General features: G+C 47.4%; 2 protein-coding genes and 1 long non-coding RNA gene across 11 annotated transcripts in view; 1 reads left to right on the forward strand and 2 right to left on the reverse strand.

Moving 5' to 3' along the window:
* The window catches only part of IFT88 (intraflagellar transport 88), a 52,040-nt gene extending 45,598 nt beyond the window's left edge, over positions 1-6,442 (reverse strand). For 4 of the 9 annotated variants that reach the window (XM_078778626.1, XM_068116374.2, XM_078778627.1 and 1 more), the window contains exons 1-2: positions 1,013-1,284; positions 526-588 (exon numbers count right to left, since the gene is read on the reverse strand). In XM_078778626.1, coding sequence (XP_078634752.1) covers positions 526-588; positions 1,013-1,174 — 225 coding nt within the window. In that variant the 5' untranslated portion in view covers positions 1,175-1,284. Of the gene's footprint in view, positions 1-525; positions 589-1,012; positions 1,285-1,307; positions 1,421-6,316 lie in introns of those variants that run through there. The other 5 variants (XM_078778630.1, XM_078778629.1, XM_078778632.1 and 2 more) reach the window with 4 other exon arrangements.
* Positions 6,443-6,503: 61 nt separating this feature from the next.
* On the forward strand, positions 6,504-17,961 carry LOC137427159 (uncharacterized). Its single transcript, XR_010984453.2, has 3 exons — positions 6,504-6,608; positions 10,404-10,448; positions 17,594-17,961. It is a non-coding gene; the product is annotated as an uncharacterized LOC137427159 (long non-coding RNA).
* A 1,160-nt stretch (positions 17,962-19,121) lies between these two features.
* The window catches only part of LOC137427155 (uncharacterized), a 46,068-nt gene continuing 38,662 nt past the window's right edge, over positions 19,122-26,527 (reverse strand). The window contains exon 8 of the mRNA XM_068116368.2: positions 19,122-23,694. Coding sequence (XP_067972469.2) covers positions 22,466-23,694 — 1,229 coding nt within the window. The 3' untranslated portion in view covers positions 19,122-22,465. The remainder of the gene's footprint in view (positions 23,695-26,527) is intronic.

Here is a 26,527-nt window from a genome sequence, read left to right on the forward strand (position 1 = left end):
TCATCAAAAATTTGCATAAAATTTGCATAATTTTGCATAAAATTTGCAGCAGTAATTTGCATAAAAATGGTATGTGGGACATTTTTTCAGCTTGGGGCCATAGCTAGTCATTTTCTACACATTTTTTCCAATCTAGAAACACTGATTAGAAGTATATCTCCGGGGGGTGCAGGGGGACCTAGTCTTCCTACTAGACTACATCGATTTGACAAAATCAACACGAGCAATGGAAAATTTGCACAGGGTGGCGAAGAAGAATAAGACAAATAAAAAGAAGAAGAAGAAGAGGAAGAAGAGGCCTCCCCTCTACGTCTTCAGGGTTTCCGAGGCAGTTTTTCCTTGGAATAAGGTAAATAATGTCACACCAGTGAGAGTTGCAGAGATAATCTTTGGCAAGTTTCATGCGATGATCAAGTTAATTGTGAAATATCCACATCCAAGTTCATCATTATCATTTGGAGGTTAGTGTATTTTCATGGTTTGTCTTTTTGTAATTTTCATGTTTTCGTGCCATCGGCGCATTACCGAAGGTCGTCTGCCGTTCCTCGATCGCAGGGTCTGCTGGATTACAGGGTCGTTTTCCAACTCCTGCACACACGGTGAGACGGTCCAAACGTCCATTTTTAACCGAAATGGGAATGCATCCGTTTTTTTTTGTTTTTTTTTTCTTTTTTGTTTTTTTTTTGTATACTGAATCGAGGCTCGTGAAAGAGCTAACATTTATTTCACAAACAAACAAATAACATGAAACGGTTCTCCACATTCACATAACCTGAGCTAAGGCACGAGACGTTCATTGGGTAAATGAGGAGGGAAACATAAAATGGACCCACAGAATGGTTACCAAGTTCGATCCTCAAGGAACAGAATGGTCCGAAGTACTTAAAACATTTCATCTTGTTCCATGAATGACATAAAGTTATCCGAGATAACTCCGACCACTGAGGATATCGTTTTACTACAGAAAGGTGATATTTGTTCTTGACACTTTTCAAAAAGGTCAGTTGCACACCTGGATGTCAAATGTGGGGTTGTACTCATTGAACCCCGAGTACAAGTCGGCGTCCTGGTCATCAATGGCCAACATCACGCGCTCGTCCCTCAGGTGTAGAGACATTTCTGGTCCTGCTTGCCTAAGATTACAAAAAAGGGTTATTCCGTTCTGATGTACCATACTGTGTTAGAGAGCGCCGGTGCTGCCGAAGCGGTTTATTGGAAAGGGTTATGCTGGGTGGTTTGCCATTGCTTTCCTAGCAGTAGTTAGAGCAGGAATTTGTAGTTTGTTCAGGGTGCGGTAGATGGCTCACCTACTCTTCGTGGAGAACACAGTGGGATCTTTAAAGTACACCAAAGGATGCCGGCCTATGGGATGCCCGGTTTAACGTAGATCCGAGGGATGGCACACACATTGATGAATCACCTGTGACACACCAGGATGACAGTTTATAGCCGGGTCAGGATTGGAACCCAGACTAGACAGCTTCGAGTGGAGTGTGTACCTGCAAGCCATCACGACTTCATACAATATTAACCCCGACACTCACCTACACCCCCAAACTCAGGTCAACCCTAACTGACACCCCCATATAACTTCACCCACAACTCTAAGTAACCACCCCACCCACCCAGTGGTGGATTAACGCACCACCAAGATGGCACATGCCCAGGGCCCCGAGATCAACGAGGGCCCGGGCAGAGGCGCCACGAGAGTCACGCAACCCGTGCAAGTGCATTGGGCTCGGGGATAATGAGAGATTCCCGATCGTGGTTCACAATCTTTGGACATGAGACCGAGGGTGAGGCCTGACGGGTCTCACTTTGCCACCTTGTGAGTGGTGATAAACACAGCGCAAAGCGAATGCTCCATCTCGAGGAAACAAACAACTGTCATGAAATGAATCAGTTACAAAAACGTTTGACTGATGTTTAACTAGCCCGGACTATTATATGGTGAAGTTAGTATTAGTAGAGAAAGTAGGTCACGTGGAATAATAACTACATTTAATGTTCACAAATGAACAACAATTACAATAAAATTTGTATAATTCCTAATGTTAACAAATATCGATATTGTTTTGCAAATCCAAACGATAATATATTATACGATCAGAAAACAAGCCCTCATCAGTAAATGGACTAACGGATGTGCAAGGCGGAACGTTGTGGGTTTCTTGTTTTAAATCAGAGGTGTGTCAAAGCATGTGTGAGAAGTGTTTTGATTTATGGGAGCGAGACATGGGTAATGAACGTAGAGCAGCAACGAAGGCTGGAAAGGGTGGAAATGCGAATGGTTCGATGGATGTGCGTAGTATCGTTGAGAGAGAGGAAGACAACGCATGTCATCTGTCCCAAGGATGAAACCAAAGTACCCCAGCGGTGCAGAAAAGCGAAAAATAGCTCGACAAAAGGGGAAAAGGGTGGAAAAATATCACCCAAAATTAACTTTTTTCGTTACACAAGTGGTACAACCCAAAAAGGGTCCTCGGCCTGTCTCGCCCATCTAGGGTGGCTTCCATTACCAATGAGCTTGGAGAGGGCTCGCCAAGTGGCTGAAGCACTCAAGCACGCACTCCAACGAAACGTCCAGAAGGAACGGCCGGCTTGGCAGGCGATAGCAAACGGATTGGTAATGGAACACCTTAAGGGTGTAGTACCGGTGAAAAATTGAGAAAACTACATCGGTACCGTTGAGAGGCCTTTACACAAAAACAAAGTCAAGTGAATATCTAGTTTTCAGTTTTTCTTGAAAGATATAATCTTGGCTTTACCTCAGACCGGTTTCAACGCTTCTTTGTCATATTACATGCATATAATTTGCATAAATTAGACCGTCAATAAAAAACAAGGAAAAACAAAGAACACATTTCTACTTCTATCTTCTATGTCACCTATCATTCTTTTCACACAAAACTTGGTACATGTATTATACATGTGTTACTCTACTACCTGATGAGAGGATTTTGTGAAATTATGTCAAATGTTCACTAATTAGCTAATTATGCCAATTACCAGATAAAACTTGGTTGTCCTTCAATAAATCCACAATGGCTACTCCTATAAACAAAGGCCTTCATCATTTTAAAGGAAGTGATATTCTGAATATCCTGTCCAAATTTCAGCCCAAAAGAATGATGCAAATTAAAGTTATAACAAATTTCATGCAAAATATTATATTGAATTGAATTGAAATTTGAATTTTTCAATAATTAGGGGTACTTCTATGACCTCTAATAGCATGATTCTTGTTTATAAGACTATAAGGAAACTGTTCAGCTATTAAAAAATAAAAAATATCACCTGTTCACCGGTACCACACCCTTAAACATGGCATTTTGTTTTCCAAGGGTAATAAAGCATGCGAATTGCTCTAGATATTTTGTAGTCAAATATAAAGCGACATAGACCAAGTGAGTGTGAAAATAACACGGAGTGAGTCCTCTTAGTTATGATATAATTGAGACTTCTGAAACATCACTCGTAATACCCTCTCCCACCTCCACCTGCAGCGGCGCTACACAATGCCAAGGCAAACACGTATGTATATATTTGGCAAAACGTAACATTAAATTTAGTGCGTGCTTTATTAACGCAGTGTAGCAATGAATCGAGTCGATGTATAAATGCATAAAAAATATTTATGCCCAGGTCCCCAAAAAATTATAATCTGCCTTTACACCCACCATGGTTCTCTTTTTGAGGCAATGTTTTTATGGCCGGATGCCCTTCCTGACGCCAACCCTCTTAGTCGCCTCTTACGACACGCAGGGATACGGTGTACCTATTCTAACCAGGGTACACACCGTAATGTGAAAACATTTTGTTGCCTAGGACACATGCTGAATGGAGAAGGTGGCTCAGACTCGGCAACGGTTGCTAGAGTGAGATGTGCATGGAAGAAGTTTCGGGAACTGAGTGGCGTGCTGATGATGAGGGGAGTGTCGTTGAAGCTGAAGGGAAAGGTGTATGCTGCATGTGTGAGAAGTGTTTTGATTTATGGGAGCGAGACATGGGTAATGAACGTAGAGCAGCAACGAAGGCTGGAAAGGGTGGAAATGCGAATGGTTCGACGGATGTGCGTAGTATCGTTGAGAGAGAGGAAGACAAATGATGAACTGCGAAAGATGATGGGAATAGAGCCTGTGATTGATGCTGTGAAGAGAAACAGGTTGAGATGGTTTGGTCATGTGTTGAGGAAGGATGAAAGTGACTGCTTGAGAAGAGTGATGGAAATGAATGCAGAAGGAAGTAGAGGACGGGGAAGACCGAGAAAGACTTGGCTGAAGATGGTGGAAGAAGAAATGCGGGCAAGGGGGTTAACAAGGGGAGATGCAGAAAATAGGGTAAAATGGAGAAGATTGTCATGGGGACCGCAAGGCTAACCCCCACTCTAGCAGGGAAAATGGCCTTAAAATGCATGTTGTTGTTGTTGTTGTTGTTGTTGTTGTTGTTGTTGTTGTTGTACACCCACCACATCCAACCCACACAAAGCAAAGAAACCCCTAACCAAAATAGGCACAACACTGCCTCATCCGAAACCTTTTATTCCTGGGAAAGGTGATGTAGTCATCCACACAAAAAAACAATCACATATGCTTTACAGTGCCACCATATATATTTTCCTCAGGAATATATCAGATATGGTTTGATTTTTTAAATAAAAGTGACCAATTAATGCATCGGAGCTGGCATGCAGGACGAGCTGCACATATAAACAAGAGCAGCACTCGGGAGGGAGCATACCTCTACCAGGTGAACACTCTACCTCTACCAGAAACAGGACCTGCACCAAAATGGAATCTGCTTGTTCGTGTCGCCTAACTAACTCATCCACCTAGTTACCTCCGCCACAAAAGGTGGATGGAGGTTTTATTTTCACCACTGTCTGTCTGTCCGTTCGTCTGTCTGTCTGTCTGTCTGTCTGTCCGTTTGTGACCAAAATATCACAAAAAGTTGTGGACGGATTCGGACAAAATTTGGCAGAGATGTAGTGTATGTGACAAGGACGAAATGGTTCGATTTCGGTGAAGATCTGGGTCCGGATCCAGCTCGTAGAATTTTTAAAGTGATTCTTCACCATTGGGAGATCGGGCCAAAACGATACATAGTCCACAATTTTTTGAAATATCCTGCTATATATTGTTTTTGGCCCTATCTCTCAATGATGAAGAATCATAAATAAATAAAAAATCGTATCTGCATCCATATTCGGATCTTCACCAAAATCTAATCAATTCATCCTCGTCACACACCGAGCCTGTCCACCAAGTTTCGTCCAAATCAGTCCATAACTTTTGAAGATATCCTGCTTTTTGAAAACTTTTTGAAATACAGTATTGTAGCGGCTACCGCTGGGTTTTCACAATCGCCTTGCACCTATCAAGGACGCGGAGCGATCACCATGCCGGGCTCGTCCAGGACGCCCGGGCAGGCCCGCGCTCAACTTGCCAGGCCTCGGTCGGGACGCCCGGGCATGCCCGGGCATGCTCGCCCTCAACTTGCCAGGCCGCAGCCAGGACGCTGGGCCACGCCCCCTCTCGCCTTTCCTGGGCAAACGCTCCGGGATAATATGTATATATATTGCTGCCCGATAAACGGGCTTTTCAGAGTACCTGAGTGTTTTGTTTGAATAAAGCAACTCGGACGAATTCCAGCTTTTTGTCGCGTCCATTCTTCCGATCGACGTGGGAGCCCGAGCTCCTTCAGTATATCAGTTTCAGCCCGATCACTCAATGGTGAAAAATCACTCAAAAAATTCTCAAATCCGGATTGGAATCTTCACCAAAATCCCCAAAATTCGTCCTCGTCAGACACCCAATCTGTCCACCAAATTTTGTTCACAAACAAACGGTGGCAGAGGTGATAAATACGTTCTGTAAAACACCGATTTAATAATTAATTAATGCCTGTTTCACTGTACCAGAGCTGAATTGCGGACAACCGGAGGATCCCGAGTTGGAATCTTCTTTTCTGGTAATAATTATTTTTTGGATCATTCGAGGTCACTCCCTGCCAACGAGACTCCCAACACACACCGCCCGAATGCCTCATCCTATGTGGCAAGAATAGAAGGACGAAGAAAAGTAATAAAACGTAAAGGTGAATGGCGGGGACACTTTCAGGCCATTTTGAGTACGTAGCAAATTCGGTAACGACGTTAAACACGTAAATTTGCACAAGCAAAGGTGAAACTCGACACTCGAAACAAACTGACGATTCAATTCAAATTGCCTCCTCTCACAGACAAAATGGGAAAACGCACAAACTAGTACAAGGACAAAAGTAACGAAGGGTGGACAAAGACAAACAGAGCACTCACTGTATTATAACATGGAAAATAAGAAATCACCACAAACTAGTCAGGACCAGGCCGCTCCCGGCATGCACCGCGCAAGGCGTTGTTTCCATAGTTGCGAGATCCCGCATTTAGCTCCCGGCATGCACCGCGGAGGCTTTGTTTCAAAACTACGAGATCCGCATTTATTTTATTTAATGCGTTACCTCATCACGTTCTGCGTCGACTTTTTGTGCGAGGTCGGTCCTGACTCCGCTACGTACACCATGTACGTAGCAAATTACCGTGCACGTAGTAACCAACCATGGTATCAAAGGTATTATTTGCTGATATATTAGTCTAACATTTAACCTGTTATCCACCATTAACGTCCATTTATTTATTACGTATGCAAATACTGTATACTAGCCGAAACCCGTGGAACATCCACGGAAGGGAGGATGTGGTGTATGGATAGAGTGTACCATTATGGATGGCATAGGGGATTTGCTTGTCCGAGTAAGAGTTAGGAAGAAAGATGAGAATGAAGAGTAGTCTAGTAGGAAGACTAGGTCCCCCTGCACCCCCCGGAGATATACTTCTAATCAGTGTTTCTAGATTGGAAACAATGTGTAGAAAATGACTAGCTATGGCCCCAAGCTGAAAAAATGTCCCACATACCATTTTTATGCAAATTACTGCTGCCATTATCAAAAAAAGACTAGGTCCCCCTGCACCCCCCCGGAGATATACTTCTAACCAGTGTTTCTAGATTGGAAAAAATGTGTAGAAAATGACTAGCTATGGCCCCAAGCTGAAACAATGTCCCACATACCATTTTTATGCAAATTACTGCTGCCATTATCAAAAAAACGATTTTTGACATATCTCAGCCAATATTGCAGATAATTGAAAAATGAAGGTGTCTAGACCCATGTTTTGAAGGGCATAGATCATGATAGAACTATTCATAACATGATTACATGTGTCTATGGTATACTAGTATGCTAATTAGTGCTTTATTTACAAAATAATCACAGTTTTACGAAATAATAGACTCATATTAAGGTCCGTCTACACAGACGTTAACACAAAGTTTTATTTTTCTAAATACCCTGTGAAATTCACCGAATGCCCTGTGAAACCTGGGATTCTTCTCCAGCTTTTTCAAGGGCCCGACTTTTCCCTTCCCTTTGAAGGCACTGGTGCAGTCTTCTCCGCTGAACACATAGTACCCCAGGAGAGTGGCACAGTAGTCCTCTCCCAGGGATTCTGCCAGCTCAGAGACGTTGACAAGTTGGCGATGCTTCCCTGACCCTGTATCCAGGTACACCGTCAGCTTGATGTTGTGGGCATGGTGGAGCAGGATCAGGAGGATGTCTGTGTCCGGTGTTCTGACTACAGCGTTCTTGTATCCGATGGTAGCAGCATGATGGAGGTACAGAACCACCCTGGTATCAGTCTCTTCCTGGTTGCTGTAGATCGTGGGGAGTTCACGTACCTCGACCTGAAACACAAAAAGGCACCGCATTTCAATCACCAGTCACTGCCAGTTTCAGTATATCTCCGGGGGGTGCAGGGGGACCTAGTCTTTTTTTGATAATGGCAGCAGTAATTTGCATAAAAATGGTATGTGGGACATTTTTTCAGCTTGGGGCCATAGCTAGTCATTTTCTACACATTTTTTCCAATCTATAAACACTGATTAGAAGTATATCTCCGGGGGGTGCAGGGGGACCTAGTCTTTTTTTGATAATGGCAGCAGTAATTTGCATAAAAATGGTATGTGGGACATTTTGTCAGCTTGGGGCCATAGCTAGTCATTTTCTACACATTTTTTCCAATCTAGAAACACTGATTAGAAGTATATCTCCGGGGGGTGCAGGGGGACCTAGTCTTTTTTTGATAATGGCAGCAGTAATTTGCATAAAAATGGTATGTGGGACATTATTTCAGCTTGGGGCCATAGCTAGTCATTTTCTACACATTTTTTCCAATCTAGAAACACTGATTAGAAGTATATCTCCGGGGGGTGCAGGGGGACCTAGTCTTCCTACTAGACTAGAGTGCGTATATGAACAACGTATTTATTGCAATCTACTTAAATGACAACGCTACGATATACTTTTGAAAAATGAATGGATTCGTAATAGGAATCGGCATAGCACCACTCTGGGATTGTCCACTCAGCGGACGGCTTGCTTCGCCTTCGCCCAGCAGATGCCAATACGATGGCGTCGTAAGATGGCGTCGTATCGGCAGTTAATCGGATGCTTTTGGGCCCCAACGTCGGCGAATTCAGATTTTTCGAGTATGGCTGTACGTGATAAACAAAGAGTGCGGTTCGTAGATCGTAAATCCATTAGTGCCATGGGCATCGGGTCACTGGGTGCGGCGTAAAAGGGATAACAAAGTCGAGTCCTTACGCTATTATTATATAGACTAGCCGAAACCCGTGGAACATCCACGGAAGGGAGGATGTGGTGTATGGATAGAGTGTACCATGATGGATGGCATAGGGGATTTGCTTGTCCGAGTAAGAGTTAGGAAGAAAGATGAGAATGAAGAGTGCGTATATGAACAACGATCGCCGACACCGGCACAAATGCATGCTCTGGATTGTCCACTCAGTGGACGGCTTGCTTTCGCCTTCACCTGTCCAATCAGCGGACGGCTTGCTTCGCCTTCGCCCAGCAGACGCCAATACGATGGCGTCGTAAGATGGCATCGTATCGGCAGTTAATCGGATGCTTTTGGGCCCCAACGTCGGCTAATTCAGATTTTTCTGAGTATGGCTGTAGGTGATAAACAAAGAGCGCAGTTCGTAGATCGTAAATCCATTAGTGCCGTGGGCATCGGGTCACTGGGTGCGGCGTAAAAGGGATAACAAAGTCGAGTCCTTACGCTATTATTATATAAATTATAGATACTCCCCGTCGATGTGCTTCTGTGGTAATCGCGAATATGAGTCACATACATGGTCACAGTGCATGACGCCACTGTGACCGTGTTTTGATTAATAAATCTACGAGTCACAAAACACGAACCGAACTCACCTCATGCAGTAAAAAGGTGCAAATCGCTCCTAGAAACCACCTCATCTCTTCAGACCTCAACACACCTCGATAAGTGACGGCAGCGCTCATGGGATCTTCTTCTTCCGTTAAGCTCCAATTTTTTCTCTTTAAGTTAAGTCCAATCAGTCCTCTCTGCTCGAAGTGCTCAGGCCATGCCTTCCCACTCTCATACTTTTATTGCCGTTCGGTGTAGAAAGGGATTGACATATCGTTCGTCTGTTTCAGCTCGTTATCTTTAAGCTTCCTTACGTCTCGCCACCTGCTACACCTCTCTGAGTTACGAGGATTTATGCAACGCACCCCGAGTATCACAACGTCAATCCATTTAACTTTATTAAAATGACGATAAAGACGTTTCCTTATATATCCTAATTTAAAATGTTCAAGGGAATAAAAAGACCATTTGGTTCACACCACCCATGTTCACACCACTCGACTGTCCAATCAGTGGACGGCTTGCTTCGCCTTCGCCCAGCAGACGCCAATAAGATGGCGTCGTAAGATGGCGTCGTATCGGCAGTTAATCGGATGCTTTTGGGCCCCAACGTCGGCTAATTCAGATTTTTCGAGTATGTCTGTACGTGATAAACAAAGAGCGCGGTTCGTAGATCGTAAATCCATTAGTGCCATGAGCATCGGGTCACTGGGTGCGGCGTAAAAGGGATAACAAAGTCGAGTCCTTACGGTATTATTATATAGATAGCGTAATTGTGGTCCCTCAGGAAATATTTACATGCTACCTCATTACATACCTCATTACCCCCCCCCCCTCCCCCCTATCTCTCTCCATCTCATTTTACTCTTAATTTTCCACAATTTAATCCCGGCACCACAACCTCCCACACTAGTGTACGTAATAAATGGACAGGCCCTTCTGTACCTGAGAGACTGTGAAGGGAACCTTCCATATTTACGAATGTTTTGTGGAACCCAAATTTAATTAACACCGTTAAAATCCTTAATGAAAGGTAGTAAAAAGTACATGTTGTCCAATCATAGACTGCTCATATACATATTACGTATTTTTATGACGTGTTGTATCATATCCTTCACAGGACAGTGGTGTTGCTGCTGGGGGTTTGCCATTGCCTTCTCAGCAGGTAGGAAATAGTCACGAGTTCAGGATACTGTCCGCAAGTATTATTTTTGGTTGGTGGATGTGAGGAGACCCACCTTGACGTTTTCAGACAATGCAACCGTCGACCTGCGCGACACCAATGCGGCGGTTTAAAGTCGGGCCGAGAATCGAACCCATCTCGGGTCACTGTCCAGTGCGCTTCCTCTTCACCATCCCGTAGGACTTCTATTGCGATTGTAATAAAAGAAAATCGTCACGTGGTCCAGGTTTTAACATGTTGCGCGTGCGTCACGTGGTCCAGGTTTTAACATGTTGCGCGTGCGTCACGTGGTCCAGGTTTTATCATGTTGCGCGTGCGTCACGTGGTCCAGGTTGTAACAAGTTGCGCGTGCGTCACGTGGTCCAGGTTTTGACATGTTGCGCGTGCGTCACGTGGTCCAGGTTTTAACATGTTGCGCGTGCGTCACGTGGTCCAGGTTTTGACATGTTGCGCGTGCGTCACGTGGTCCAGGTTTTGACATGTTGCGCGTGCGTCACGTGGTCCAGGTTTTGACATGTTGCGCGTGCGTCACGTGGTCCAGGTTTTGACATGTTGCGCGTGCGTCACGTGGTCCAGGTTTTGACATGTTGCGCGTGCATCACGTGGTCCAGGTTTTGACATGTTGCGCGTGCGTCACGTGGTCCAGGTTTTGACATGTTGCGCGTGCGTCACGTGGTCCAGGTTTTGACATGTTGCGCGTGCGTCACGTGGTCCAGGTTTTGACATGTTGCGCGTGCGTCACATGGTCCAGGTTTTGACATGTTGCGCGTGCGTCACGTGGTCCAGGTTTTGACAGGTTGCGCGTGCGTCACGTGGTCCAGGTTTTGACATGTTGCGCGTGCGTCACGTGGTCCAGGTTTTGACATGTTGCGCATGCGTCACGTGGTCCAGGTTTTGACATGTTGCGCGTGCGTCACGTGGTCCAGGTTTTGACATGTTGCGCGTGCGTCACGTGGTCCAGGTTTTGACATGTTGCGCGTGCGTCACGTGGTCCAGGTTTTGACATGTTGCGCGTGCGTCACGTGGTCCAGGTTTTGACATGTTGCGCGTGCGTCACGTGGTCCAGGTTTTGACATGTTGCGCGTGCGTCACGTGGTCCCGGTTTTGACATGTTGCGCGTGCGTCACGTGGTCCAGGTTTTGACATGTTGCGCGTGCGTCACGTGGTCCAGGTTTTGACATGTTGCGCGTGCGTCACGTGGTCCAGGTTTTGACATGTTGCGCGTGCGTCACGTGGTCCAGGTTTTGACATGTTGCGCGTGCATCACGTGGTCCAGGTTTTGCATCACGTGGTCCAGGTTTTGACATGTTGCGCGTGCGTCACGTCGTCCAGGTTTTGACATGTTGCGCGTGCGTCACATGGTCCAGGTTTTGACATGTTGCGCGTGCGTCACGTGGTCCAGGTTTTGACATGTTGCGCGTGCGTCACGTGGTCCAGGTTTTGACAGGTTGCGCGTGCGTCACGTGGTCCAGGTTTTGACATGTTGCGCGTGCGTCACGTGGTCCAGGTTTTGACATGTTGCGCGTGCGTCACGTGGTCCAGGTTTTGACAGGTTGCGCGTGCGTCACGTGGTCCAGGTTTTGACATGTTGCGCGTGCGTCACGTGGTCCAGGTTTTGACATGTTGCGCGTGCGTCACGTGGTCCAGGTTTTGACATGTTGCGTGTGCGTCACGTGGTCCAGGTTTTGACATGTTGCGCGTGCGTCACGTGGTCCAGGTTTTGACATGTTGCGCGTGCGTCACGTGGTCCAGGTTTTGACATGTTGCGCGTGCGTCACGTGGTCCAGGTTTTGACATGTTGCGCGTGCGTCACGTGGTCCAGGTTTTGACATGTTGCGCGTGCGTCACGTGGTCCAGGTTTTGACATGTTGCGCGTGCGTCACGTGGTCCAGGTTTTGACATGTTGCGCGTGCGTCACGTGGTCCAGGTTTTGCCATGTTGCGCGTGCGTCACGTGGTCCAGGTTTTGACATGTTGCGCGTGCGTCACGTGGTCCAGGTTTTGACATGTTGCGCTTGCGTCACGTGGTCCAGGTTTTGACATGTTGCGCGTGCGTCACGTGGTCCAGGTTTTGACATGTTGCGCGTGCGTCACGTGGTCCAGGTTTTGACATGTTGCGCGTGCGTCACGTGGTCCAGGTTTTGACATGTTGCGCATGCGTCACGTGGTCCAGGTTTTGACATGTTGCGCGTGCGTCACGTGGTCCAGGTTTTGACATGTTGCGCGTGCGTCACGTGGTCCAGGTTTATCATGTTGCACGTGCGTCACGTGGTCCAGGTTTTGACATGTTGCGCGTGCGTCACGTGGTCCAGGTTTTAACATGTTGCGCGTGCGTCACGTGGTCCAGGGTTTGACATGTTGCGCATGCGTCACGTGGTCCAGGTTTTAACATGTTGCGCGTGCGTCACGTGGTCCAGGTTTTAACATGCTGCGCGTGCGTCACGTGGTCCAGGTTTTAACATGCGCGTGCGTCACGTGGTTCAGGTTTTAACATGTTGCGCGTGCGTCACGTGGTCCAGGTTTTAACATGTTGCGCGTGCGTCACGTGGTCCAGGTTTTAACATGTTGCGCGTGCGTCACGTGGTCCAGGTTATAACACGTTGCGCGTGCGTCACGTGGTCCAGGTTTTAACACGTTGCGCGTGCGTCACGTGGTCCAGGTTTTAACACGTTGCGCGTGCGTCACGTGGTCCAGGTTTTAACACGTTGCGCGTGCGTCACGTGGTCCAGGTTTTAACACGTTGCGCGTGCGTCACGTGGTCCAGGTTTTAACACGTTGCACGTGCGTCACGTGGTCCAGGTTTTAACACGTTGCGCGTGCGTCACGTGGTCCAGGTTTTAACACGTTGCGCGTGCGTCACGTGGTCCAGGTTTTAACACGTTGCGCGTGCGTCACGTGGTCCAGGTTTTAACACGTTGCGCGTGCGTCACGTGGTCCAGGTTTTAACACGTTGCGCGTGCGTCACGTGGTCCAGGTTTTAACACGTTGCGCGTGCGTCACGTGGTCCAGGTTTTAACACGTTGCGCGTGCGTCACGTGGTCCAGGTTTTAACACGTTGCGCGTGCGTCACGTGGTCCAGGTTTTAACACGTTGCGCGTGCGTCACGTGGCCCAGGTTTTAACACGTTGCGCGTGCGTCACGTGGTCCAGGTTTTAACACGTTGCGCGTGCGTCACGTGGTCCAGGTTTTAACACGTTGCGCGTGCGTCACGTGTGACAGGTTTTAACACGTTGCGCGTGCGTCACGTGGTCCAGGTTTTAACATGTTGCGCGTGCGTCACGTGGTCCAGGTTTTAACATGTTGCGCGTGCGTCACGTGGTCCAGGTTTTAACATGTTGCGTATGCGTCACACCGCCCCGCCACTCTACACCCCGCCCTTCTCTGCCCCACGCCGCTCCTTGCCGCCTCTCCCCTCTCCACCCTACTACGCTCAGCCCAGCCCCACCCCTTGCCACCCTGTGCACCCCGCCACGTCCCATGTCGCCCCGCCCGCACCGCCCCGCCACGCCCTGCCCCATGCCGCCCCGCCCCATGTCGTCCCGCCACGCCCTGCCCCATGTCGCCCTGCCCTGTACCACCCCGCCACGCCCCATGTCACCCTGCCCCGCACTGCCCCGCCCCATGTCGCCCCGCCACGCCACGCCCCGCCCCATGTCACCCAGCCTTGCACTGCCCCTGCCACACTAAACCCTGCCCTGCTCCGCCCCGCGCCGCTCCTTGCCGCTTATCCCCCTCTCAACCCTACCCTGCTCCGCTCAGCCCAGCCCCGCCCCTTGCCACCCCATGTCGCCCCGCCACGCTCAGCCCCACCCCGTCATGCTCAGTCCCGCCCTGCTCCGCCACTCTAAACCCCGCCCTACTCCGCCCAGCCCCGCTCAGCCGCGCCCCGCTGCTTGCCGCCTCTCCACTCTCAACCCCACCCTGCTCCGCTCAGCCCAGCCCCGCCCCTTGCCACCCCGTGTCGCCCCGCCACACTCAGCCCCGTCCCACTAAGTCCAGCCACTCGAAACTCCGCTCAGCCCCGCCACTCTAAACCCCGCCCGCCTCCCCCACCCTGCTCCGCTCCGCCCAGCCCCGCCACTCTAAGCCCCGTCCCGCCCCCCACCCTGCTCCGCTCAGCCCAGCCCCGCCCCTTGCCACCCCGTGTCGCCCCGCCACACTCAGCCCCGTCCTGCTAAATCCCGCCACTCTAAACCCTGCCCAGCCCCGCCACTCTAAACCCCGCCCTGCTCCGCTCAGCCACGCCACTCGAAACCCCGCACTGCTCTGCCCAGCCCCGCTCAGCCCCGCCCCGCTCCTTGCCGCCTCGCCCCTCTCAGCCCCGCCTCGCCCCGTCCCTTGCCGTGCACATTGATTGTCAGGAAATTTATTAGCAGGAGTTTGTCCTTTGGTTGGATTGCTCTTTAGTTCTGGATGAAATAGAACGACAGCGCAGGGTGTGTTCAGTTACTAAGTATCTTGTAGTTGTAGAGCGCTCGCCAAGCGGCTTAAGACTCCATTGGAAACCGTTATTAAGGAACGGCTGGCTTGGCGAGCGCTAGCTATCTGCTTGGTAACTGAACACACCTCATGACGTACGGTGTTAACCTCAGCTAGACCGGAGGAATCGGACCCGCCGAAAACCGCGGATGTTCCGTCATGGCTGGGAGGTGACGTAAGCGGTGTCGTTTCTCTTGCGCGAAGGAAAAGTTCCGTGCGGCGTGTTTCCATGGCGACCATCAAGCTTCGGCCTATCTGGGTCCGTACCAGGTCCACGGCGACACTGCTTATTATGAACACCTTGTGTCACCATCGGCACCCAAGCACCACCCCTGAGCATTATCCGTCACCGGCCACGTGGCGCCACCATTGATCATCGTCTCGACCTGGACATCAGATGACATCGGGATTCGGGACTGAACAATAATGAGTCGGACCTACGTTATCGATGGCGGTTAAAGTACAATACTTCAAAGGTTATTGTAAAGTGAAGTTTTCATTAGAATAAAACCTTTTAATAACGAAGACCACGGAGCCGGTATTCATTGTTTCTCATCAAAGGAACGTTTATAGGTGTGAACAGGTATTGTTAGGGTCGTGTTTCGAGGAAGCCCTTTTACCTTTCGGAGACGAGCAATTACGTGTTTCATACACAGCGATCGAAACCCCGCTGAGATTTCTACGATATGACGTCACTGGTGAAACGTCACGACGACTTCCCGCGACTGCTCGGTGACCTTGGGTTGGCGGTTTGGGTTTCAGAAAACGCAGCTTCGCTGAGTAAGTCCTAAACAATGAGTTCGTTTTGGGGATTTTAAAAGGACAACCCAGAGCTGGACAGACGTTCCAACGCTATCTTACTATAATTCACCAAATGTCCATCCGTCTGTCTGTGTGTGTGTGTGTGTCCGTTCGAAGGTACCGTAAAAACTGCTGAACCGATCGCAAAGATATTTTGGGTGGGTAATCCTGGGACCCCTGGGAGTAAAATAGGCTATTTAGTTTTCCCAATTTCAGCTTTGGTCTCCAGCATTCTCAGTTTTGGACTCCCGCATAACATTCGCGTTCGCATAACGTTCATTGTGCCGATGTTTTCATTGTGACGATGTTGTTTTCCCGGGTGCCGCACAAACGGCTGCACCGATCGAGATTTAACGGATGTTTAAATAAATCGTTTAAAACAAAAAAAAAGCCTTCAATTTCCGATATTTAGCCTTTTCATTTGGGCCTCCCAATTGAAGCCCCGCCCATAGGTCAGGTACCGTTGCTAGTATCTTACAATATACGGCCGAGAATCAGGAAACCTCTGAACTCGCTTTTGGTCTGTCTGGTGTGGGTTCGATTAATGACACGACTGGAACTGTCCGATTGGTGCTTTGCAGGTTCGAGTGGCAAACATTCCAACGCTTTGTCACACAAATACACACAAGCGTGTACACACACACACACAAACAAGGTAAACAAACACACACACACACACACACACAAACAAACAAACAAACATAAACAAAGGTACACACACACAAACAAAGGTACACACACAAACAAAGGTACACACACACACACACAAACAAACAAGGGTACACACACAAACACAAACAAAGGTACACACAAACAAAGGTACACACACACACAAAGGTACACACAAACACACACACACACACACACAAACAAAGGTACACACAAACAAAGGTACACACAAACAAAGGTACACACACACACAAACAAAGGTACACACACACAAACAACGGTACACATGCAAAGGTGCACACACACACAAACAAAGGTACACACACACACACAAAGGTACACACACACAAAGGTACACACACACACAAAGAAAGGTACACACACACACAAAGAAAGGTACACACACACACACACAAAGAAAGGTACACACACAAACACAAACAAAGGTACACACACAAACACAAACAAAGGTAAACACAAACAAAGGTACACACACACACACACACACACACACACACACACACACACACACACACACAAACAAAGGTACACACACACACAAACAAAGGTACACACAAACAAAGGTACACACACACACAAACAAAGGTACACACACACACACAAAGGTGCACACACACACAAACAAACAAAGGTACACACACACACACACACACACACACAAAGGTACACACACACACACAGACAAAGGTACACACACACACACACACACACAAACAAAGGTACACACACACAAACAAAGGTACACACACACACAAAGGTACACACACACACAAACAAGGTACACACACACAAACAAGGTACACACACACACACACACACACACAAACAAAGGTACACACACACACACAAAGGTACACACACACACAAACAAAGGTACACACACACACACAAACAAAGGTACACACACACACACACAAAGGTACACACAAACAAAGGTACACACACACACACACACAAAGGTGCACACACACACACAAACAAAGGTACACACACACACACACACACACACACACACACGCACACACACACACTAATACTTTCTTTGGAGTGTGTTCTATTGTTTGTTGCATCTCGTTCGTGTCTGAAATGCCAAAGGACTCCTCGATCCCCCTCCTCCCTCCTCCCGCCTCCTCCCACTCGTCCTTCCCCCAATGGCAGCAGGCGCAGGGAAAGTTTTCCTGACAAGGAGCATCAAGTTTCACCAGAAACGGAACTTAAGTCGAAACCAGTCATTGTGAAACGTCAAGGAACTTTAACATCCTCGACTTCCAAGTTTTAATTGTGTTCCACTGGAAAACCTTGGGGGAAATGGACGAATCCCTCGGCGGCTCAAGTTGGGTTTTTTGAATTGGAAGTGGAGTAAATAATTCTATGAAACTTGCGCTCGGAAAACAAAGGGTAAACAAGTCAAACAAATCAATAAATCATTTCCTAAAACATGCGTGGCTTTGTTTGCTCAACAACTCCTCTTCTTCTCTACATCTTAATCCCAACAGGTAGGGAGGGGCCCGCTACTCCGATCCACCTTCTCCATTCCCCTTAATCCTTCGCATCTGCCTATCAATCCCACCCCCTCCCCATATTCCTCTCAATCCCACCCCCTCCCCATATTCCCCTCAATCCCACCCTCACCATCTTCCTCTCAATCCCACCCCCTCCCCATATTCCTCTCAATCCCACCCCACCCCCCATCTTCCTCTCAATCCCACCCCCTACCCATATTCCTCTCAATCCCACCCCACCCTCCATCTTCCTCTCAATCCCACCCCCTCCCCATATTCCTCTCAATCCCACCCCCACCCCATATTCCTCTCAATCCCACCCCCACCATCTTCCTCTCAATCCCACCCCCTCCCCATATTCCTCTCAATCCCACCCCCTCCCCATATTCCTCTCAATCCCACCCCCTCCATCTTCCTCTCAATCCCCCCCCCCCCCCACTTCCTCTCAATCCCACCCCCTCCCCAGATTCCACTCAATCCCACCCCCACCATCTTCCTCTCAATCCCACCCCCCCCCCACTTCCTCTCAATCCCACCCCCTCCTCCACCTCCTCTCAATCTCATCCCACCCATCTTCCTCTCAATCCCACACCCCATATTCCTCTCAATCCCACCCCCTCCTCCACATCTCATCCCACCCATCTTCCTCTCAATCCCACACCCCACCTCCTCTCAATCCCCCCCCCCCACCTCACCTCCTCTCATTCCCAACCCCCCCCCCCCCACCTCTTCTCAATCCCCCCCCCCCATCTCCTCTCAATCCCCCCCACCCCACCTCCTCTCAATCCCACTCCCCCATTACTAGTCAGCTGGTACTCATATACCCGACCTCAGAAGCAAGACAGGACGAGTCAACCCACGTGGTGTTAATTCAACGGCAACAGGTGCTCAAACTCAGGGTCCTGAGAACACAAGTCGTTAAGCGAACACCAGGCGGGTCGTTTCGGTGACGTCACGATGCGCGAGCACCTGTCGATGACGTTTTGTCTGAGCAAGTAAAACCGAGTGTTTCTATTTATTTATTTTCCTCGACAGAAACAACATGATGAAGCCAAACCCCAGAACAATCCCTGGATTTGCACATGTCCCGGATGGTTTCCCTGAACTGCTGCAGTCCAAAACGACCATTTAAAACTCGTGCAGAGACAAACACCGGAAATGAATAAAATGCAAGGAACACAATGTTAATAAGAATTTCTTTATTTACATTTTGGGCGCTTTCACAACCCGTGAACAAGGGTGCGGAAAACAGCGCAGCATCAGTCATAAGACTTACACACACTTTGGGACAAAACCCCAAAGGTTTCGGTGAGGTTTGTGAGAGAGAGCGAGAGAGAGAGAGAGAGAGAGAGAGAGAGAGAGACAGACAGAGACAGACTCAGTGGGACAAGGCAGACACGTTCCCTGGGGTCGTGAGTCTTCATTTACCCGCTTAACGGTCCAGGAGGAGGTCAAGACCAAGACAAATGAAGGGAATGATAGAAATCGGGCCAGAAACCAAGACAGGGGACGACATACATTCCGGGAGGGAATTGGATGGAATGGTACAGGAATTGGTATGGGGATGTGTTAGGGAAAGGGCTCAAAACAGGACCAGCAACCCCTTATAAAAGGGGGAAATGGAAGGGGGAGAAACAGTTATTTGGAGGATGGGGGTGTGAGGAGGATGGTATGACAGACAAAACCTCAGATGTAAGACTTATTTCACCATCTGGTGAAAACAAGGTAACAGCTTCACAGGAGCAAGAAAACCTGGCTTAAACAAGGCCTCGAGCCAAGGCAGACGGAAGACCGCCCAACCAAAGGCCTTCGTTTACTACGCATGACATGCTATCGGAGAAACGTCAAGCAGATTATTTAACAAAGCTCGAACCGACAAACATGGCCCACGTGCGGCCTACGTGCGGCCTACTTCGGTATTTTAAAGAGGTTAGCATTCCATGTCACAAAATACATCTCTTGCCTATAGCATGCAAAATAACATTTCTAAGAGCAATTTAACAACGCAATATAATTTAATCATAATTATCACAAAGTATTTACACGAGTGGATAACATTACAAAAACACACACACACACACACACACACACACACACACACACACACACACACACACACACACACACACACACACACACACAATTTCCCCCAAATTGGTTGTACCACATTCTTTCCATGCACATAAGGTCAGCGTCACAAGAAAAACGTTCAATTAATTAATCAAATTGATGTTAAAACAATAACGGAATTTTTGCTGATCTACCGTCGTCTGTCAGGTCTCCCCCTTGGTGGGGAGAGGGGGAGGAGCTTGCCCTGCACTTCCGGTTTGAAGGTGATTTTCTGTCAGGAATCAAAACACTTGAATTTCTGAATATTTATATTCTGAACGCAGAATGGAAAGCAACACCATGTACAAAGGGTCCACATTCACCACGGGGTTACACTGAGTACGACCTTAAACAAGGAAGCGAGGCCGTTTGGTCATGTTGCACTCGCGCATAAATTTTTGCTACAGCTTTAAAACATCAATAGTCTTGATAATTTACGAAAATATAAATAACACAATCTTGACAGGGTGACCCAACGTGTGTGTGTTCGCGTATTTCACACGAGGGAGGCTACATTGGTCATCATACGACTTAGTGCAATTCAAGATCACAACATGGAGGCTATATTGGTCGTGAGACCACGTGGATCCACCATTGACGGGGAAAGAGTAACCAACGGTCCGCTGTTCGGGGTTTGGGCTGTGAGGATCCCAAACCATTTCCAGGATGGTTACAAACTCAGGATATGAGAATCCCCTCTCATGGGGCAGAACAATGTATCCATGAACAATGACTCCATGAACAATGGCTCCATGAACAATGGCTCCATGAACAATGGCTCCACAAACAATGGTGCCACAAACAATGGCTCCATAAACAATGGCTCCATAAACAATGGATCCATGCACAATGCCTCCTGAACAATGATTCCTGAACAATGACTCCATGAACAATGACTCCATGAACAATGACTCCATGAACAATGGCTCCATGAACAATGGCTCCATGAACAATGACTCCATGAACAATGGCTCCATGAACAATGCCTCCTGAACAATGATTCATGAACAATGATTCATGAACAATGGCTCCATGAACAATGACTCCATGAACAATGACTCCATGAACAATGACTCCATGAACAATGACTCCATGAACAATGACTCCATGAACAATGGCTCCATGAACAATAACTCCATGAACAATGGCTCCATGAACAATGGAGTGGCAGGATCGTCGCATAAATGTTTATTTGATGACGGGCGTGATTTCAGAGACCTCATAACAGAGTAATAAATAAATCCATCCGTGCAATGGAGTAGTGAAAACCGGAAGGAATTTCTGGGCCTTGTGGGCTTTCAAATAAAACTAAACAAAAAATATTCAAATCATCATATTGCGTGACATACTTCAGAGAAACCGCAGGCAATTGTTGCAAAAGGAATGCAAACATTAAAGTCCACCATGCCTGGCATAACTCGCCAAACCACTTGTGCATTGTGATGGGCCAATTACCTGTCTTTGCCATCTCTGTTGAACAGAATATGCAAAACAAACACGTCCGGTTGTGACAAGGACTTGCATCTCCGAGGAACATCCATCGCCCGCACCAACGGCGGCTTCTCCGAGGACTTCGCCGCCTTAACGAGCGATGACCACGTAGGACCAATGCAGTTCTCGTGACGATGCTAGAACCACATTCTGGTTGTACCAAGATTTTTTCAAATTTCGTCATCTTTCAGTTTAAAAACCTCGCCGAAGATTTTTTCATCTCTAAAGTGTAGGAAAGTCTTCATTCATTCATTCATTCATTCACTCATGTGCAGTGCTTCGTTGCCAGTTGCATACCTTTTTAGAAGCGCAGCTGTACCACCGATACAGTGCTCCCTTTATGTCGGGGCTGGAATTTAGAATTTGGCCAAAATGCCGATGACAGCCGACAAAACGTCAGCAAAAGCACGTGAAGGCAAAAGGTTGAGGTAATGACATTTAAAAAAAAAAGCTATCCTCACAATTATTTCTTCACCGAAGTTATTTATGGGGAACATTTGCAAATGACCTTTAACCTTGCAGTCTCGCCTGCATCCACACCACACGGTCCAGCTACGGTAGTAAAAATGTGGAAACTCATTTTTAACCGGCCGATGGAACAACTACCACAACAAAAAACGAGCTCGGCGTTGTGTTCTCAAATTTGAATTCTTACTTCGACAGGAAATTAGAGAACGGCTAGAATCGTTGTACAAAGGGACCTTCACGGACAACTGCCATATGCGAGAAGAAGAATAAGGACACTCTGCAGCTATAAAACGTCAGAATAAACAAATGTCAACCAAAGTCTTTGAATCTCTTTTGCAGCAATAAGTTGACCCGTTTGTATCGATTTCAAGAACTTATCAAATTTGCTACATATCACTGGAGGTCCTACCTGGACTGACTGCACGGCTTTCTCTCAATTATTCTGTACAAATACCTTGCTTTAATATCCCCTGCCAGTGTGGCCTGTTGTTTTTCGTGACCGAAGCTCGACACACACCGTGGCCAGTTCTTGAGGATCGGACGCCCGTGGATAGAGCTCCATGGCTTGGGCCACGAGGTTCTGAGGAAATACTCCACACAAACGTTGATAAGCCCTCTGCCTGCTTTTTTCCAAATTGGCTACACTTACATCTCCGCCGGAGCTACGATCACAGTTCCTGACATCGACACCATTGTTACTGCCGCCACCGCTTCGAACGACTGGCAGCCCGGTGTCTAACGCGGGCGGGAGACAGCGCGGATGGTATCCACTGTGGTAACCCGGTAGAGACTGTCTGTGTGGTGAGGGTTGCGTCATCATGTTTCCAGACCACGTTCTTGGCTGTGGTTGGTGATGTGGATGTGGTGGATGTTCATATATGAAGCCATCGGACAAGCAGCCCCTGTGGTCATGGGCGCAAGGTGGTGCAAGTTGGGGTGAGTATGCTTGTTGGTACCAATTGTCATGGGGTTCTGGGTATTGAGTCGGGACAAGTGGCGGTTGCGTTGGCTGCTGCTGCTGCATTGCATAATGCAAGCTGTAGTCGATGTTTTGAGGGTGATGATGTGAAGGATAATTTGTGAAATAGCTCTCTTGAGGTCTATAGTATGTCGTTGGAGGTAGGGAGGTGTCATGGCTATTGTAGCCACTCTCTTGTTGCACTATACGCGAGGAAACCCCTGATGGATGCATTATCGAAGGGCAGGGACTCATCGAGCAGAAACCAGAGTCTATTGCGAAATCTTCTTTGACAGGTGGCCATGGTGCGTGCTTGAGAGAAGATGGAGGAGTAGGAGCAACGCCAACGGTCGAATAAAACGATTGGGTAAGAGGTGTCGGTGAAAGGTGCGATTGGCTGAGAGAGGAGGAAGAGGAAGAAGACAATGGAGATAACTGGCGACGAGACAGAGATGTAGCAGATGAAGACACTTGAAGACTCATGGGCTGCTCCACACATGGCTGAGGCACTGGAGATGGGCGGGAAGATTCGCCATCTGGCGCAGAAGCAGCTCGGCCTGACATCCGGGAACGTTCCGCACCGGGAGATCCTTCGGCCTTGCGTGACGTCGTGCGGCCATCTTGGTCGGCTTTGGCGGTGGCGCGGAGCTCATCGGCGAGGGAACGGAGAGGATGGCTTGCTCTCTCTGGATGCCAAAACTTGCACTTGTTACCATAGGTGCACTTCTTGCCTGCACAAAGATAGGTAAAAATTAGTTGCCAGCCACGGCAGGTGGCCTATAATTGCAAACTTTGGGGAAGCAATCATACCGCTCAATCTGCAAGGCATGGAAGTGCAATTGCCATTGTAAATATACGGAGTGTAAAAGTGTAAAAGTGTAAAAGTGTAAAAATGTAAAAGTGTAAAAGTGCGCCCTTGACAGCAAGCATATGTATTAAACAGGCCCAGGCTGTTTTTGTGGGGAAGGCTAAATATGTCCCATCTCCAAAATGTATGTTTGATATTAAATCGATGATTCATGCAATCAAATAAAATCAGTAAAAGTTTATAAATGCAAATGGTGGACTTGCAAGTCGGTAGAGCGATGTTTTGGCGAGAAACCACTCGCCTTCTTCACGGCAAATGCTATAGTGAAGAAGAAGCTTGAATATAGTCACATGACAAACAACCGTTGGTATCTCAACTCATTGCCATCTCAACAAAAGTGGCGGTTTGCGATTTAATCTGTCACGGACGTGGGACAAGGCTATTACATCTCTCCCACGTTGTCCGCAATCGTCATGGGATTCCCATATTGGTCAACAGACAAATTGATCTCAGCAACGGTTGATGTCACATCACGATTTTCAAGCTTCTTCTTCACTACGACATCTGCTGTGAACAAGGTGAGTGGATTCTCGTTGAAACATCGGCTCTAACGAATTGCAAGTCCAGATTTTGCATTTATAAACTTTTACTATGTTTCATATTGATATTTTCTCCCGCCAGGGAGTAATGCATTCGATCGTGTCCGTCCGTGTGTGTGTTCGTGTGTTCATGAACAAGATATCTGGAAAAGTTCTGAACGGATTTGGATGAAAGTTGGATAAGGAAGAATGGATTAGTTTTTGGTGAAGCTCAGGATATTATTCCCGATCCAGGAATTTTTTGAAGGATTTTTCAACATTGGAAGATGGGGCTCAGCAGTGGCCACCCACGGCGGGAGTATGCGCTCTACTGAGTGGCGTTCTAGTTGATATTTTATTTCCATACACACTCATGTTATAGGATAAATGTAGACAAACCCAGACAGGTCAACTGTACAAAGTATTTCCAATTACACATCTAAATGGCTAAATAAGGCTGTTCCCAAGGATGCAAGAAAACAGATGACGTAGGATGCAACATGGTAGACAAGCAAGTATGTAAGACACAACATGGTGGACAAGCAAGTATGTAAGACACAACATGGTGGACAAGCAAGTAAGTAAGATGCAACATGGTGGACAAGCAAGTAAGTAAGACGCAACATGGTGGACAAGCAAGTAAGTAAGATGCAACATGGTGGACAAGCAAGTAAGTAAGATGCAACATGGTGGACAAGCAAGTAAGTAAGATGCAACATGGTGGACAAGCAAGTATGTAAGACGCAACATGGTGGACAAGCAAGTATGTAAGACACAACATGGTGGACAAGCAAGTATGTAAGACGCAACATGGTGGACAAGCAAGTAAGTAAGATGCAACATGGTGGACAAGCAAGTAAGTAAGACGCAACATGGTGGACAAGCAAGTAAGTAAGACGCAACATGGTGGACAAGCAAGTAAGTAAGATGCAACATGGTGGACAAGCAAGTAAGTAAGATGCAACATGGTGGACAAGCAAGTAAGTAAGATGCAACATGGTGGACAAGCAGGTAAGTAAGACGCAACATGGTGGACAAGCAAGTAAGTAAGACGCAACATGGTGGACAAGCAAGTATGTAAGATGCAACATGGTGAACAAGTCTATTTATTAAATATATATGGGAAATGATGGAATTTCACTCCTTCCCATATATTTGTAACAAATAGCATCCTCCTCCATCTCCCCCAAGCCTGAGTCTCTCAGCACTTTCAGGTGCTCTATCCCGGTAGACCTCCTTTGTAGCAGCTAGACACGAATGGAAAGAGAATGAGGGACATCTCAAAAGTACTGCCACCCCAATAATTTATCAAGTAAATGGTGTTTTTATCTGCGACGTGTCGCAGGTCAAGAAGATCTCCACTTGATGTTTTTTGTTGTTGCGGTTTTTTGGGGGCGTCCATTTTTGAAATATGCACCCATTGGTCAAATAGCTAGCGGAGCCCACCCACATTTGTCGCTTGACTCATCCACCATGGTACGCAGATGAAATATTATGGCCGCCATCTTGGTTTTCTGGTGGGCCGAAGACATCAGGCCTGTGGGCCTCTGCTGATTATACACTGCCTGGATTTGTTGCTTCAGATTTCCATTGGATTTGTTTGGGTCGAGTGTTATTCACGATTAGGGACCCCCCAAAAAACTAACCATATGTCAAATAAAAATTATGAGTGAGGTTTAATCAGACCATCAGCACACATGGTACACGGCTCCCTGAAAAAAATAGCGTTACGTAATTTTTGAACGGCCCCATATTGGGGTTAAACAATCCATGATCATGTGACAAATCAGCTCGTTCTGATACAACTATGGTGGGGGCTGACATGGATGAGATATGTCGAGTTAATGTTTTAATAGTGCATTAAATGCGTGTTTCCCAATCACGCTGTTCATCTTTTATAGAGTGTTTTAAATACGTGTTTCTCAATTGGCCCGTTACTGGATTTTGTCGCAGGTTGTGACCACAGTGCAGTCATTCCTGTTTAGTAAAGGGTGATCACAGGGTTACATGTACACCGCCACATCATTTATATATCGAGTTTATTCACTTTTTTTGTTACCTCCACCACCGAAGGTGGACAAAGTTTGTGCATTAGCCACTGGTTGTCTGTTAGCAGGATATCTCAAAAAGTGAGATGGATTTGGAGAAAACTTGGTGGACAATTTGGTTGTGCGACAA

Source organism: Myxine glutinosa, chromosome 5, assembly GCF_964187855.1.
Source record: "Myxine glutinosa chromosome 5, kmMyxGlut1.1, whole genome shotgun sequence".
Taxonomy (NCBI): domain Eukaryota; kingdom Metazoa; phylum Chordata; class Myxini; order Myxiniformes; family Myxinidae; genus Myxine; species Myxine glutinosa.